This window comes from Eucalyptus grandis, chromosome 8, assembly GCF_016545825.1.
Source record: "Eucalyptus grandis isolate ANBG69807.140 chromosome 8, ASM1654582v1, whole genome shotgun sequence".
NCBI lineage: Eukaryota > Viridiplantae > Streptophyta > Magnoliopsida > Myrtales > Myrtaceae > Eucalyptus > Eucalyptus grandis.
Window position 1 is genome coordinate 50,558,306 of NC_052619.1, and position 12,124 is coordinate 50,570,429.

Genomic DNA, 12,124 nt, shown 5'->3' on the forward strand with positions numbered 1-12,124 from the left:
AATTTCAACTTGAAGAGAGCTATTCCTGATAACTCCAGATTTACAAGCAGTGAACAAGAGATTCAGAGTGCGGACAGAAATCAATCAGTAGTAAAGTTAAACTGTTCTAGATGGAGAATTAAATAACCAAATCAATGACATATTTTATGCCAATCGACTCATAAGCAGCATAAGCAATTGCAGCTTTTAGCAATCTTGGTGCAGTAAAAGTTATTCCAGGTGAGTGAACAAAAAAGTGCTGCCAAAACAAACTTAGTTCTTCCCAGATGATGAGTTCAAATCCAATGGTCAATGGCTTTCAGTTAAAAATCTCATAAAAGGGAGCCCCAAGAACAGAAAAATTTCCTAACTCGCGACATTCTCAATCTGATGTCACTGAAAAGAAATAAATTGGATCTTGAATTGGTTAGAAAGCGCAGGACAACCACAGCGCAGTGTTGTGTCTCAAGCCCTCTTTTTCCTTGCCAATGCAGGTTTCTTGCTGATGGTCGATGTAGTCTTGGTAGAACACGGCAGCAGACCCCGCAGAAAGGCCAGCAAACTGAGTCCCAAGAAGGGGAAGTACACCATCAGCAAGTCATCCGATGCTTTACCAGACCCAGTCAATTCCGACAATATAGCAACCTACAAACAGGGTAAAGTCCATTTGCATGAAACATCAGTGCCAAGAGAAATGCATTATACTTTTGCATTGACCTGTATGCCAGAACTGCAACAGACATTATCTTGCAAGAGCTCAAAAGCAGAGTAGATAATTTCAATCTGTGCAATTCACGCATTTCATATCAAACCACTCTTCAATTCGGTAGCACTTATGTCAATTGTGCATTACATCTTTCTGCAAAGAGAACGGCCGACAACAGATCTCCTCCTTTGAAGCAGCAGGGCCAAACTATTTCCCACTTTAGTATAAACTAAAAATTTCTTTGCTTTAGCCAGGATAGCATCTTAAAGCCCATCCATTTCTGTAACGAAGGTGGCAAATCCATAACCAAATTCAGAAACTATGTTGTTGTCTTTGTTGGGCTACTCGACATGGAATGATCCACTCAAAGAATCAAAAAATTCTTGTACTTCACAAGAATGTTCGCAAAGACTGGAAGAATGAAGACCACTCGGGTCTGCAAAATCTTTGGCTCGACTGCTCTCCTGTTCGAATCAGACCTCACAGGTAAAGCCCGCACTAATTCAATTGACATGGAATGTCAAAAACAAAGCTTTTCACGAGAACAAAAACAGCGGATGCGCTCAAATCACAAGTCCCACTCAGCAGTGCAAAAAGGTACGGCCTTTGCCCGAAAAGCTTCCTAACATGACAATGGGCAAACGATGCGTGCGGCAATTACCATGGAAGTGGCCACGGAGACGCCGTAGATCAAGCAGGTGGTGCGGAACCAGGGCCTGGCGGCGAGGATCCCGTACAGGTTGAGGATGGAGAGGGGCCAGAGGAACAGGATCTCGAGCCAGACGAGGCCGACGAAGAAGAGGGGCTTCTCGGCGACGAGGTAGTCGCCCACCCGGCCGCTGTACCCGCGTTTGAGGTCGAGCAGGGCGTCCGGGAAGAGGGACTCCGGGAGGCACGCCTGGGCGTCGAACAGGGGCACGCAGACGGCCATCAGGAGGAAGAAGAGGAAGAGGACGGCGTCGACCAGCTTCACGAGAGCACCCATTTTCATTCGGAGTTCGTTCGAGAGGGTGGTGGTGGAGGAGAGGGGATCCGAGGGGAAAGGTTGAAGAAGGGAGGCTGGCTGGTTTGGTTAGATCTGGAATTTGGGGAGAGATATTGAGTCCATGGAAGTGGTGGCAAACGCCAAACAGGGCACTTCCGCATTTTAGCAAATTTCCATGGGAGAGGAGAATATGTCAGTGACAGATGGGCAAAAAACAAGGTGGACTTCAAAAGCTTTGTTTTTTTTTCTTTTTTTTTTTCCTAATCTTCTTTGTTATAATAAGGTTTAGAGACTGAAAAGGCTAGGGAAAGCACCGAAAGCTGGAAGCAGAGCTATCTCAATGACATGATGAAGATGAAATATACAGACCACCGAATAACTTGCTCTAGATTCCAATTCCGGAGAGTTAGATAACTTGGGGTTGGATCCTGTTTCCACGACGACTCCATCGTTGAACAAGACGAGGCTTTTGTATAGTCCTGCTATGGTGTATCTAAGAATATGTATTTTGACTTAGGAATGACATCCTACGGATATAGTCATATGTTTGTTCTATTGCAATGACCTAAGGGTTTAGCTAATACGAACAAATAGCATTCAATCCGAGCATCGAAATGTCATCTAATTCCCGAAGAGTGATTTTCGAAGGTTTCTCGGTCATCATCAAAAAAAAAAAAAAAAAAAACAAATGGCATTCAATGCAAATTAAACTGTCTTTTCATTAGGAAGTTGGTACCTGAACTTCTTAGAAAAGGATCAAAGATGTTTTTTTCTTTTTTTTTTTTATCCAGCTGAGCAAGCGCGAGATAAGCTCTTTGATTTACAGCGAGGAGACATTCCTATACAATTGTGACTATAATTCAGTCTCTGTCTCCTTGTCGAAGTTCAGAGAATAGGAGGGGCTCAGATACTAGAGATATACCTGCAGCACGTCCCTCAGAGCAAACAAGGGACAGCAAACAATCCTGCATATCTAGATAGATTGTTCTGCTGTCTCGAAAGTTGGTGTGAGGTGGTATCTTCAGGATCAGACGTGCTTGCAATGTCATTTAAGCAAGTTGGCTAATTGTATTGTAGATGGTGTGGATTAATGCGAAGTTGCAGACCACTAAAATAAAAAATTTCAGAGCAATAAAGAATCAAGAGAAGTCGAGCCAACAAAGGCTTCTTTGATCATTTGATGCTCCCCCACCTCCCGCGCAATTACGAGAAGCTTCAGCTTCTCGACCAGATGATTCACATATATCTTTGATCATCCTCTCGATGTAGGATAACACAATCCCAGCTTCTCAGCATTAAAAAAGGAAGGAGAAAGTAGTAATAGAGAAGGGTTTCATGCTGCCGTTCTTTTCGTTTGCGTGCCCTCTTTCTGACTCTTTTAGTTAAAGGATCCATGCTGTGGAAGCTTCAAGATTCCTTTTTAAGTGATCTTAGTTGGATATCGGTCATCATATTTTCTGCATTTTACTATGATTTGAGGCCATGTTTTGCTAATGATCTTTGAATTTAAAGAAGTAACCGACATGCACAAACTAATTGTTGCACCACATCGACTTTACTTTGGTCTGTGCAGGCTTGTTTTAAAGGATAACCATTCAAGACAATTCCAGGACCTTTCAATCTCTTTTGGCAATGCATGCGATCAAAACCTGAGTGCATTTTACCTTTTGTGTTGTGATAACCTAATCTGTTTTTCTCTTGACATCATTTTGACTTGCTGCATTGTTTCTGTGGTGTTTGGCCAGATTTTTCGCCTTCAAAATGGGTTTTTTCCATGGAATTTGAATGAAAGGCCCTTCCCCCTCCTGCCCCATCCCTCTTCTCCCATCCTTACATTTAAACTTGACTATCTTCTCAAAGGAATATGAAAATCCAGTGGCAGAAAGTATAAAGTTACTACCAGAAGAAGCAAGAGCCAACCGTCTTTGTTTATGCCATTAGTGCGCCTTGATGGGAAACTGTCTTTGTTTATGCAAGGAATACCCATTCTTCTCCCGGTTAGGTGATGATCGGTGTATCCTCCTGATGTGCTAATGTCCAAGCAATTTTAATTTGGCTCTGAGAAACAGTCGATCAGCATATTGTAGCAGTTAAAAACTTCATGTGAATAAGAAGCACGGAGTCAAGGGTTTCAGATGAAGTGTCACTTACCTTCTAATTTGCTGGGTATGACACCGTGAAACGAATGAAAAATCTCATGACAGTAATAGAAGTTGAGAGAGTTTCTGCTGCTGCGATATTCTGAGATAGATAAAGGTAACTGAATAATAAAAGAAAGAAAGAATGATGAATGACTGTAGAAATCACGCAGGGTGGACAACAAATGATGTCACGGATTGTGATCTTCCCATTTTCATTTATCTTTATTAAACAATGGCCATGCAGATTCCAGGTTTGGAAGGATTCTTCAATATAATCGTAATTTCAACTTAAAGAGAGCTATTCCTGATGACTCCAGATTTACAAGCAATGAACAAGAGATTCAGTGCGTGGGGAGAAATCAATCATTTATAATGTTTAGCCCTCCTCGAAGGAGAAATTGACCCCAAATGGATAACATATGCCAATCAATTCATAAGCAGCATTAGCAATTGCAGCTTTTGCCACCTTCACAAGCAATATCATCGCAATAAAAGTTATTTCAGGTGAGCAAACTCAAAACTGCCGCCAAACCAAGCTATGTTCTTACCAGATGATGACTTCAAATCCAATGTATAACGGCTTTTGGTGAAAAATCCTCACAAAAAGCAGCCCCAAGATTAGAAAATCTTCTTAACTCGCAACATTCTTAATCCGATATCACCAAAAAGAAAAGAGTTGGATCTGGGATCGGTTAGAAAGCGCAGGACGTCCACAGTGCAGTGTTGTATCTCAAGGCTTCTTTTTACTTGCAGATGCGGGTCTCTTGCCGATGGTCGATGTAGTCGTGGTAGGATATAGCAGCAGAACCACAGAATGGCCAGCAATCTGAGTCCGAGGAAGGGGAACTTCACCATCGCCAAGTTATCAGACACTGTACCGGAGCCGATCACTTCCAACATTATAGCAGCCTACAAACAGGAAAAAGTTAATTTCCATGAAGTATCAGTGCCAAGAGAAGTGCATTATACCTGTGCATTGATCTGTTTGCCAGGAATCCAGCAATATTATCAGCATCTCGTACGAGCTGAAATGCAGGATAGATTAATTTCGATCTGGGCAAATTCGCTCGTTCCATATTCAAAGCACTCTTCAATTCAGGAGCACTCATGTCAGTCAAGTACACATCTTTTTGCAAAGAGCACGGCAGAACAATAGATCTCCTCCTTTAGAGCGGCAGGGCCAAACGATTTCCCGGTTTGCAGTGGCTAACGGTCACTTTGCGTTAGCCAGGAGAGCAACTTGAAGACTATCCATCACCGTAGCGAAGGCTCCATAAACGATGACCAAATTCAGATACTCTGTTGTCGTCTTTGTCGGGCTATCGACATGGAAAGGATCCACTCAAAAGAATCAATGAGAAGTTAACTAAATCGACATCGAAGAACATCGAAAAACAATGAGGCGTCCTTCACGATAAGAGCCCCCCATTCAGCACGTAAAAGTGACATGAAAATGGTCATGCAACGCAGCAATCACCATTGAAGCGCCCACAGAGACGCCACAGATCAAGCAGAGGCGCGACGATGGGCGATCGGGAGGAAGAAGAGGGAAGAGGATTGCGTCGGATCAGCTTCAAGAAAGAGCACCCATTTTCCCTCTGATCAATTTACGAGAAAGGTTGAAGAAGACCGACATGGAAGCGGGGCAAAGAGCGCACCTTTGCGCGGTTTCGCAATTTCCCATGAAGGGAAAGAGAAGGTGGAGATCATGCCGGCCCGAAATTTCGATCTCTATTCCAGGCCCGGGCGGATTCGATCCGGCCCGCCCATCGATTGAGCCCGACCCGAGATCGAGATCATCATCTCCTCTTCTCCTCTCTCCCTTTTGTGAGCGTCTGTGAAAGATCCCCGTGAGAGAGAGAGAGAGAGAGAGAGAGGATGAGCGAGACGAGGCCGGTGCCGAGGAGAGAGAGTCCATGGGGAGTGCCCGAGGGAGACCATCGCGAACCCAAAGCCCATCGCTGCAACGATCGGGCTGAGGACGTCATTCAAGTAAAATGCCTGCCCCTTTCTCTCGCTCCGATCTTTTTTTTTTCTGATTTCTCGTATCTTGCGCACCATCTTTGAGTTGTTTTCAATTCATGCCTCTTCCCGTCGCCAAGGTAGTAATTTTGCATTCGAGACGCGCACGAACACGTCCCGTCAGTAACTTTTCTCTCTAATTTGCTGTGGCGTGGCGAAGAGTTGGAGTGATGCAGTTTGTCTGTTTGTTAAAATGCTTCTGTGAGTAGGAGTCTTACTGAAACGATGATGGTGGCCGTAAATCGATGAGGGTGGGACGGCATAAAAAGTTGGGATGATGGTGGAAGTATCGGTTCGATTGTCGATTGCATTGACTTGTATAGAATGAAGTACCGAAAGAGCGGAACTGTCTCCATTACATGGTGAATTATCTAGACCATCAAACAACTAACTATGGATCCAATTTTGAAGAGTTAGATAGCTTGTGACTGGAACCCGTTTCCACGATCCTGTCCTTGAACCAAATAAGGCCTTTGTGGAGTTTCACTATGACATGTCTAAGGGTATGCATTGGGTCAGGAATGGCATCCTACGGATGTAGTTGTATGTGAATTTTGCTGCAATGAACGGGGTTTGGCTGATATGAACCAATAATGCTCAATGCCTCTAAAAGCAACTAAATTGTGCCTTTTCATAAGGTAGATGCTACCTGGATGTTCACTGAGTGTGCCTGAGCTCTCACTCATGCTTAGCACAAGTTGGTGACTGATGTCTTTTCTTATTGTTATTTTGAAGAGGTGAACTGGCAGTTTTTACGGGGGAATGCTTGTTAAGTTCGATTCAACGTTTGATAGTGTTGTTCAATTTCTAAGATGAGGATAATAGATGATTCTTTTGTACTCAACTGAGTAAGCACGAGAGAGATTTTTCTTTATCTTTTCTCAAGCACAGGATCGTTTTTTTCACAAGCTCTTTGATTTGTGGTGAGGAGATATTTTACTACAATTGTTACTATATGTTAGTCATCTTATTGAAGTTGAGAGAGTTAGAACGGGCAGGGGTACTAGAGCAATACCTGGAGCGCATTCCCTTATGGCAAACGATCCTTTATATCTAGATATATTGTTCTGTAGTCTTGAAAGTTGGTAAGTCGTAATATCTTCAGAGTTCAGACATGCTTGGAGTTTTATCAAAGTAAGTTGACTGACTGTATTGTAATATTGTGGATCAATGCAAAGTTGCCTAACACCAAATTTAAAATTTTAAAGAGACATATAAGAATCAAGAGAAGTTAAGCAAAGAAAGGCTTATTTGATCATTTGATGCTTCCCCACCTCCTGCCTAATTAAGAAAAGCTTCGGCTTCTCAACCAGATGATTCACATACATCATCAGTCATCTTCTTGATGTAGGATAACACAATCCCGGTTTCTCAGCATTAAAAAAGAAAAGAGAAAGTAGTAACACGATAGGTTTCATGCTGGCTGAAAATAAATTTGTATATCTTTTATAGATTAGTTGATCTAATTAACTAAAATCCATATAATTAAAACCTGCTCTCCCCCAAAAAAAAAAAAAAAAAGAAGAAAAAAAGCTTAAAAGATAAAAGGAAGGAGAAAGTAGTAAGGGGGAAGGTTTCGTGCCACTGTTCTTTTTGTTTGCATGCTCTCTTTCCAACTCTTCTATTTGAAGGATCCATGCTCTAGAAGCTTCAAACTTCTTTTTGAAGTGAAATTAGTTGGATATTGTCATCTTGTTTTCTGGCTTTTAGTATGAATTTAGGCTATCTTTTGCTCATGATCTTAGAATATAAGAGTAGGACCTGATATGCGCATTTATTTGCTGCACTATGCCGACTTTACTTTCATCTGTACAGGCTTGTTTTGAAGGAAATCCATTCAAGACAGTTCCAGGACCCTTCAAGCTCTTTTGGCAATGCATGCGGTCAAAACCAGGGTATGTTTTACCTTCTGTGTCGTAGAAATCATGCCTTTAATAATGGCTTTTGCTTAAACCCCATGGAAAACACTGATTATCTCTTGATATCATTTTGACTTGGTGGACTGTTTACACGGTATTTTAGCTTGTTTTCCTCTATTCTCACATCCCTCCTTCCCTGTCTCTCATCTCCCCTCCTGATTTTCAAACTTCGACCATCTTCTCAAAGGCATACTATAAATTCGGTTGTAGAAAATTCAAAAGTTACTACCAAAGCAATTAGCATTAGATTATCTCTTCTTATAATATAGGAAGCAAGGGAGACATTGAGCCATGAAATCAATGCACCTTGAGTGTGAATTTACCCTTGTTTATGCAGAGAATACCCATTATTTTCCTGGTTAGGAAACCATGATGCCACTATTGCCACTATTGCATCATTAGCTGCTTATAGTTGCATTCCCATGAAAAGTCGAACTCTTTGTATTGTGCAGGGAGGAGCCAACCCAGCCGTTCTACTACTTGGACTTGGAGCCCCCAAAGAGGGAGGTTAAACTTGAATGACGCAACCCCTTTTAGACAATGATTGCCTTCTGTTTCAAATCTGCGCCTCTGTTCTTGTAATTTCTTGGATGAAGACAGGTTTTCTAAGTGCGACTGGTTTTTTCATTCTTTTTTTTTTTTTTTTTGGTGCGTGTGTACTTATTTACACCAGCTAATAAAATGAATCCTTAACTCGGTTTTCATTTTTGATCTGGGAAGCAGGCTTTTGGTCATGTCTTTTACAGTTGTTATTTTTACTGTAGAAAATGTGATGATGAAGTTGTGAGTTCAAATCGTTCGTAAAAGAAAAAAACTGAGGAAGTCAATGAAGACTGGAGTAATTGATTGTGTTGAGAGGCTGCTGCACGAGTGGCAGCACAAGTTGACACTAGTTGTTAACCTAGGTTTAAAAGTTCCGGTGGTCGGATCATTGGGTTTTGGTGAATTTCGTTTAGCAATCTGATCTCTGAGTGAAATTACGACACTAGGAGATCAGATGCAAGTTTCGCGTAACAGTGTTTTGATCATTATGAGATTGATCAAGAACTCCCGGAATGTGATGATTTTGAAAAGATCATCCCACAATTCTGATAAGAATGTCAATATGCCCTGGTTTTTCAGAACTTCTTTTCGGACTAGGCTACCAGCATCGTCTTTGGAGTGAGCAGGGCATTGATTTGCCCTTTCATCCTATGGGGAGAGAAGGGGAGAGAGAGATCGATGCTCCTCATCAGGTGCCTCATTCCTTCAGGAAAACTTGTTCCACACTTGATTTTATTGTCGATCGTCAATGGAAACGCAGGCAATACACAACTCGAGATATCGCTAGGACGACTGAGGCGCACCCCGCCTTCGAATTCCCCTAGCGACCGGTTGCTTTGACGAACCAAGTATACACAAAAAAAGCTACAACACTTTCTTCAAAAGTCGATGATAGGCTCCCCGATCGTCAAGTTGCGCTCCACGGTCCACGGCAAGTCGAAGAGCTTCGCGGTTATAAACTTGAAGATCTTGTTGACGTTGATGTTGTAGGTCGCACTCGAAAAGAAGAGTGTGGCGTTGAGGGCCTTTGCATACGCTCTCGCCTGTCAAAACATCATGAAAACGAGACATGTCATGAAACCGTTAACCCGTCGACTTAAACCGGGTGAGCCTAAAGTTTATCTTCTTCTTCTTTTCTTTTCTTTTTTTGGCTGAATTGGGTGGTTGGTCACATCATCTAAAGATATAAGTCCAAACCCAAAACTCAAATAGTCCCAAGTCATCCTAGGCAGTGTCTCCATCGACACCTAACACCTCATCAAGGCATTATTCTAACCGGGCCATCATCCCATTACGTGCCCTAAATTCATCGCTCCTCCCTCTCCTTCCATCCATTATTGCGACCCGTCCCTTTCGACGTCCCTCGCCCTCGCCTACTCCCGTCTTCGTGTCCCGAACGGGTGAAACGCCGGAAAATTTGAAACCTCGTCCCGTCCCGTCCCGACTCAATCGACCGTTGACTTGTAGGTAACATTATGCATGATGGTTACCGGATACATTCGATTGCTGCTGCAGCACCGGGCCAAACTGCCCTTTTTCTCTCCTCCTTCGGATTGCAACTTGGCCCTAAACTTGCGGAAGAATGTTCCCCAAAAGCTGTAAGGCCCGAACGATCTTCCTCTTAAAATAATATTCCCTAATTTGATCTCCAAGTGGGTCGTTTGGGAATGGATTGTTCTTCGCTAATTTCTCTAATTAAGATTTAGGGACTGATAATTCGAGGCATTCTAATTGGAATATAATATTATATTATTTACCTGGCTTGCTATCGTCCACTGCAGATCTATGGGCAGCTGGATGAAATCGTCGAATTTGGTTCCTACTATAATCGGGATTGCCGTCTGCATAACAAAGATTGATATATAACTTAGATTTATAATTTAAGATTAGTCTCTATATGAGAGAACAATTTCAAAAAAAAAAAAAAAAATTATTACCTGATTCCACCTCCTTGCTTGCTGATACCAGCTTATGACACTGCAATCAAACAAAGATCTCACACACTAAGTTAAGCATTCAATCTAATTTAAGCCTCTAAATTATCCCGACCCGGCTGCCCGCCCGCCCGCCTGATTATCGGGCGACAGGAGGCGAGGCGAGGCAAGACGCGCACCTGTTCAGCGTGCACCGGCTAGTCAGGTCGAACATGAACAGGATCGCGACGCAGTCCTTGCAGGCGATCGGGACGTGGTCGTCGGGCCTTCCGTCACCTGCACCACCGCCGACCGAACATGGAAATACGCAGTTTCAGATTCAATCTTAGCGACAGTATCCTTGGATGTCGTACGAGGATGCTTTTTTGGGGGGAAAATTCCCGAATGCGTTAGCTTTACCTTCGACTTCCCAGATGCTGTAGGAGATGCGGGCGCCATTGACCAGCAAAGTCTTGTCCATGAGATTCAAGCCTTTCGTCTCCGAACAGCCATTGATCTCCTCCTTCTCGTCCCCAACGTACTTCACCTTCACCCCCACCAAGAAAAAGAACACAAAAAGTGCATCAGAATTTGATATAATGAGGACCCGAGAACGATCGCGTCGATTTCGCTCTCCCCCCAGATTCAAAGATCGAATCTTTCGTTCGAGGACTCACTCACCACGAAGCTGGTCTTGCCAATCTGCTGATCGCCCAGCAGCCCGATCTTCAGGGCCACCAAATCCGAATCCCCGTCGCCGCCTCGGCCCGCCGCCGCCGCGGCCACGACGGGCGGCGCCGCGGGCTCCGCCTCCCGGGGAGCCACCTCGGCGTACGGCAGCATCCGGTACCGGCAGCGCTTGGCCGACGACGCGGCTGCCGGAGCCGCCGCGGGGACCGGGCAGGCGAGGAGGAGGAGGAGGAGGAGGACGCGGGGTGGAGGAGCGGGCGAGGATCTGGTGCCAGGCGCGGCGGATGCACCGCCGGAGCGTCCAGAGGCGGCGCTGGATCCGGCGCCGGAGGTTGAAGCGGACCATTTCCTCTGATCTGAGGGACAGCTCCAGGATGGATGTGGGTGTGAGCTCAGCTAGCAGTGTACGAGGATGGCCTTTTCTCTGGAGGAGTGTCTTGCTTTATCGGCCATGGAAAATGGGAACTCTCGAGTGCAAATCATGCTTGGCGTTTAAAAGGAGGGTCGCGATATTTTTAGGAAGGTGGTGTTGAGTTTTTATTTTTTTTTATTTTTATTTATTTTGGATTTTATTTTTTATTTTTTTATTTATTTTTATTTTTTAAATCAGTTGCAACGACCTTTGTAGCTAGGAATGCGACTGATTTAACGGGGAAGGTTGACCGGTATGATGACGAAAGGGGGAGGAGGTGGAGGGGGTGGGAATGGTCCGAATTGCCGGCTGATTTGTCCCCCTCCCCATTCCGGTTCGAGGGGCAATTTGGGGAAATTCTGATATTGTTTTTGCAGCGAGTGATGCCCCCTAGAAAAAAAGGCTTTATTTGTCGAAAATATGTAATTTTTATATGGAAGCTGCCTGATTTACATACAATTTTTGGCCCTGGACTAATCGATTGATGAATCGACTTGATTGGGATTGGGGGTTGATATTGAGTTTGAATTTGATCCAAAGTGGAAAGTATCGAAAGACAAATTTAATCCGTATTGATTTCCGTCTTCGATTTCTTTAAAAATAGTATGGAAATCATAGGACTTGATATATAATGAGGGTAATTTGATACGTACTATAGAGTTGATGATTTTTTTTTTTTTTTTTTTGCAATTCGAAGTTAAATTGTATTTCCATAGTCTCGATTTGGAGCGAATTTGAACTCACTCTCATGCATTCTAGTAAATATGTACATGATTTCTCAATGATTAAAAAAATTATCATCGACTTTGCTCTA

General features: G+C 43.5%; 3 protein-coding genes and 1 long non-coding RNA gene across 4 annotated transcripts; 2 read left to right on the forward strand and 2 right to left on the reverse strand.

Moving 5' to 3' along the window:
• Nucleotides 1–123: 123 nt before the first annotated feature.
• LOC104439722 (sigma intracellular receptor 2) lies at nucleotides 124–1,850 on the reverse strand. The gene is made up of 2 exons (XM_010052747.3): nucleotides 1,347–1,850; nucleotides 124–624 (listed from the first exon to the last, which is right to left on the reverse strand). The coding sequence occupies exons 1-2, from the start codon at nucleotides 1,674–1,676 to the stop codon at nucleotides 445–447; spliced, it is 510 nt and encodes a 169-aa protein (XP_010051049.2). The 5' UTR covers nucleotides 1,677–1,850; the 3' UTR covers nucleotides 124–444.
• On the forward strand, nucleotides 1,747–2,276 carry LOC120286526. Its single transcript, XR_005545174.1, has 2 exons — nucleotides 1,747–1,889; nucleotides 1,954–2,276. It is a non-coding gene; the product is annotated as an uncharacterized LOC120286526 (long non-coding RNA).
• Nucleotides 2,277–5,627: 3,351 nt separating this feature from the next.
• On the forward strand, nucleotides 5,628–8,463 carry LOC104439732. Its single transcript, XM_010052753.3, has 3 exons — nucleotides 5,628–5,803; nucleotides 7,649–7,728; nucleotides 8,205–8,463. The coding sequence occupies exons 1-3, from the start codon at nucleotides 5,690–5,692 to the stop codon at nucleotides 8,272–8,274; spliced, it is 264 nt and encodes an 87-aa protein (XP_010051055.1). The 5' UTR covers nucleotides 5,628–5,689; the 3' UTR covers nucleotides 8,275–8,463.
• Nucleotides 8,464–8,816: 353 nt separating this feature from the next.
• Nucleotides 8,817–11,389, reverse strand: LOC104439713 (septum-promoting GTP-binding protein 1). Its single transcript, XM_010052738.3, is given in 7 exon segments — nucleotides 8,817–9,338; nucleotides 10,053–10,136; nucleotides 10,233–10,272; nucleotides 10,409–10,505; nucleotides 10,629–10,755; nucleotides 10,890–11,192; nucleotides 11,194–11,389. Coding segments are annotated over 7 exon segments (867 nt in total). The 5' UTR covers nucleotides 11,245–11,389; the 3' UTR covers nucleotides 8,817–9,173.
• Between the last annotated feature and the right edge of the window lie 735 nt (nucleotides 11,390–12,124).